Source organism: Penaeus monodon, chromosome 40 (genome assembly GCF_015228065.2).
Source record: "Penaeus monodon isolate SGIC_2016 chromosome 40, NSTDA_Pmon_1, whole genome shotgun sequence".
NCBI classification, from domain to species: domain Eukaryota; kingdom Metazoa; phylum Arthropoda; class Malacostraca; order Decapoda; family Penaeidae; genus Penaeus; species Penaeus monodon.
In genome coordinates, this window is record NC_051425.1 from 23,768,756 (window position 1) to 23,771,255 (window position 2,500).

General features: G+C 53.4%; 1 protein-coding gene across 2 annotated transcripts in view; it reads right to left on the reverse strand.

Annotated features, from left to right (window-relative positions):
* Positions 1 to 1,324, reverse strand: part of LOC119598130 (potassium voltage-gated channel subfamily H member 6-like) — a 137,329-nt gene extending 136,005 nt beyond the window's left edge. For both annotated transcript variants that reach the window (XM_037947760.1, XM_037947759.1), the window contains exon 1: positions 216 to 1,324. In XM_037947760.1, coding sequence (XP_037803688.1) covers positions 216 to 670 — 455 coding nt within the window. In that variant the 5' untranslated portion in view covers positions 671 to 1,324. The remainder of the gene's footprint in view (positions 1 to 215) is intronic.
* Between the last annotated feature and the right edge of the window lie 1,176 nt (positions 1,325 to 2,500).

The window sequence follows — 2,500 nt, forward strand, 5'->3', positions numbered from 1 at the left end:
ACAAGACTTAGATGATATATTAGATATCTGCCTTTGCCTAATCTAGTTTTCCCGCGTTGGACAAGAAGGCAAGACTGCGAACATTTCTCGGCGTTCCGGGATATGCAGAGCGGAAGCGACAGAGTGTGAAAGAGTAAAAAAAGAGCCCATGAAAATTGATCAAAAAGGAATAACTGATTTTCCACCAAGAACACCCCCAGGGCGCCGAGGACTACCTTCTCTTGGTAAAGAGCGCAAGGAACGAGGAGCGGATGTGATTGGCGTTGGAGGGCGTGACGGCGCGGGAGGCCACGTAGCCGTCGTGGAGGAAGTTCTCGTTGAACTTCTTCTTGACGGGCCGCGTGTACATGGTCCCCTCCAGCAGGTCGGAGTTGAGGTTCGGATGGGAGTGGTACGACTGGTGCGACTCCGCGATGGAGTTGCAGGTGTAGGCGTGATTTAGCACATGGGAGCTCATGGACTCCCTGCGCCCGCCGCGGCCGTCCCGCGCGTCCATCGACGAGGCCACCGACGACTGGTCCACCATGATGCTGATGGTGGGCAGCACGGAGCTCGAGATGCTCTTGTTGCGGCACAGGCGGCTCCGGCGCGGCGGGTACTCCCCGAAGTTACCCAGGTTGCCCGCCGGCGACAGGCGGTCGCCCTGGCTCTGCCCCTCGTATGTGGGCATGTTGCTGCTGAACGCACTCACCCCGTTACACAAAACACATGCTTGTCAGAGCACTAGTATAGACGCAGGCGTTCCGTGCAGGCGCCCGGCACTTGCTGCTTGAGGTAATTATCACACTTTGACATGATGGCGCCTGGACGGCATCCGCGACACCTGGAGACGGAAGCTCGCGCGCCACGTAAGCTCACAACCGATTGTTATCGTAACTTGTGAAGTCTCATCTTGGCTGCAAGACGTGCACGCGGTAGTGGAGGCGGCGGCGGCGGCGAAGGCGGCGGCGAAGGCGATTAATAGGCAGTGTAGAAGGGCGGCACACAAGTCTACACAGGTAAGGCACTGGAAGAGGTACCTGGTCACACTGCCATGCCTGGAGGGCCGGGGCCGCCCTGCACTGCCTGGGCTGCACCACCAATCCTATTAGCGATATTAAAGTGGACGGCTGGTGGGGTGCGTGTGTTCGTGCATCGGCGTAGGTCGGCCTCGCGGGGCACGGCCGACGAGCCCCACACGCTCGACCATACGTACGTCCGTCAGCAACGGGACGCGCCGTAGGCAGACCCCTCACGCCTCTGCCGCACACCCACGCATGCACACGCCCGCCGATCCCCACACCCACATCTACACGCAACGGAACCCGAACCATCAAACACCGCACCTCCACACCTCCCTCTCTTCCAACCTCCCCTTCTCCCTCCCCCCCTTCCCCCCTCTCCCTTTCCCTCTCTACCTCCCCTCCCCTCCCCTCCCCTCCCTTCTTCCCTACTCCCTATCCCAGTTCCCTCTCTCCCATCCCCCTCTCAGCCTATCCCTCCCGCACACACGTACATACGTTAAACACCACGTAGTTACAACAAGACCATGTAATTCTTGACGAAGACTGCTAAGTACACTCGAGCGGGTGAAGGACGCACATGGCCACTTAGCTTGCTGTAACGTCACTCGTGGAGAACTACAGCTGCAGTTACCACACTTACTAGCGTACGTAATGTGTACTTCATGCTGCTAGGTGTTACGAGTGAATAGTAAGGGAGGAAATGGGACTTTTTGCTGTTTTTATTTTGGCTGACTGAACTAGAGAGAGGTAGAGATAGAGATAGATAGCCAGATAGATAAATAGATGGAGTGAGTGGAGTGAGTGAGTGAGTGAGTGAGTGAGTGAGTGAGTGAGTGAGTGAGTGAGTGAGTGAGTGGGTGAGTGGGTGAGTGGGTGAATGAGTGAAAGAGAGAGAGAGAGAGAGAGAGGAGAGAGAGAGAGAGAGAGAGAGAGAGAGAGAGAGAGAGAGAGAGAGAGAGAGAGAGAGAGAGAGAGAGAGAGAGAGTTGTATTGACACTAATACAGAGAGTTTACTTTATATGAACAATATTAGTAATAAACATTAGTAATAATGATAAAACACATAATAACAACGGTGATGCAATATCCATCCTTCACATAGATCAGATAGGTTAAAAAAAAAGTGAAATAAATAAAAACCAATGAACAAGCGATTTCTGATGAATTAGCATTTTCTCTCGTCTTCGGCTATCATCATCCTCACTCTCGCCCTCATTTATTATCACACACGGTTTCACACGCCCTTCGTTTATTTTTCGTTTTACTCATCTTCCTGTATTCCTCTTCTTCTTCGTCGTCCCCTGTTCTCCCCCCTTTTATCTCTTCTCCTTCTGTTTTTCTTCTCTTCTTCTTCTTCTTCTTCTGCTTCCTCCTCCTCTTCCACCTCTTTCCCCTCCTCCTCTTCCACCTTTTTCCCCTCCTCCTCTTCTCCTCCTTCTCCTCGTCCTCTTCCCCCTTCTTTTCCTCCTCCTCTTTGTCCTCCTCTTTCTCCTCCT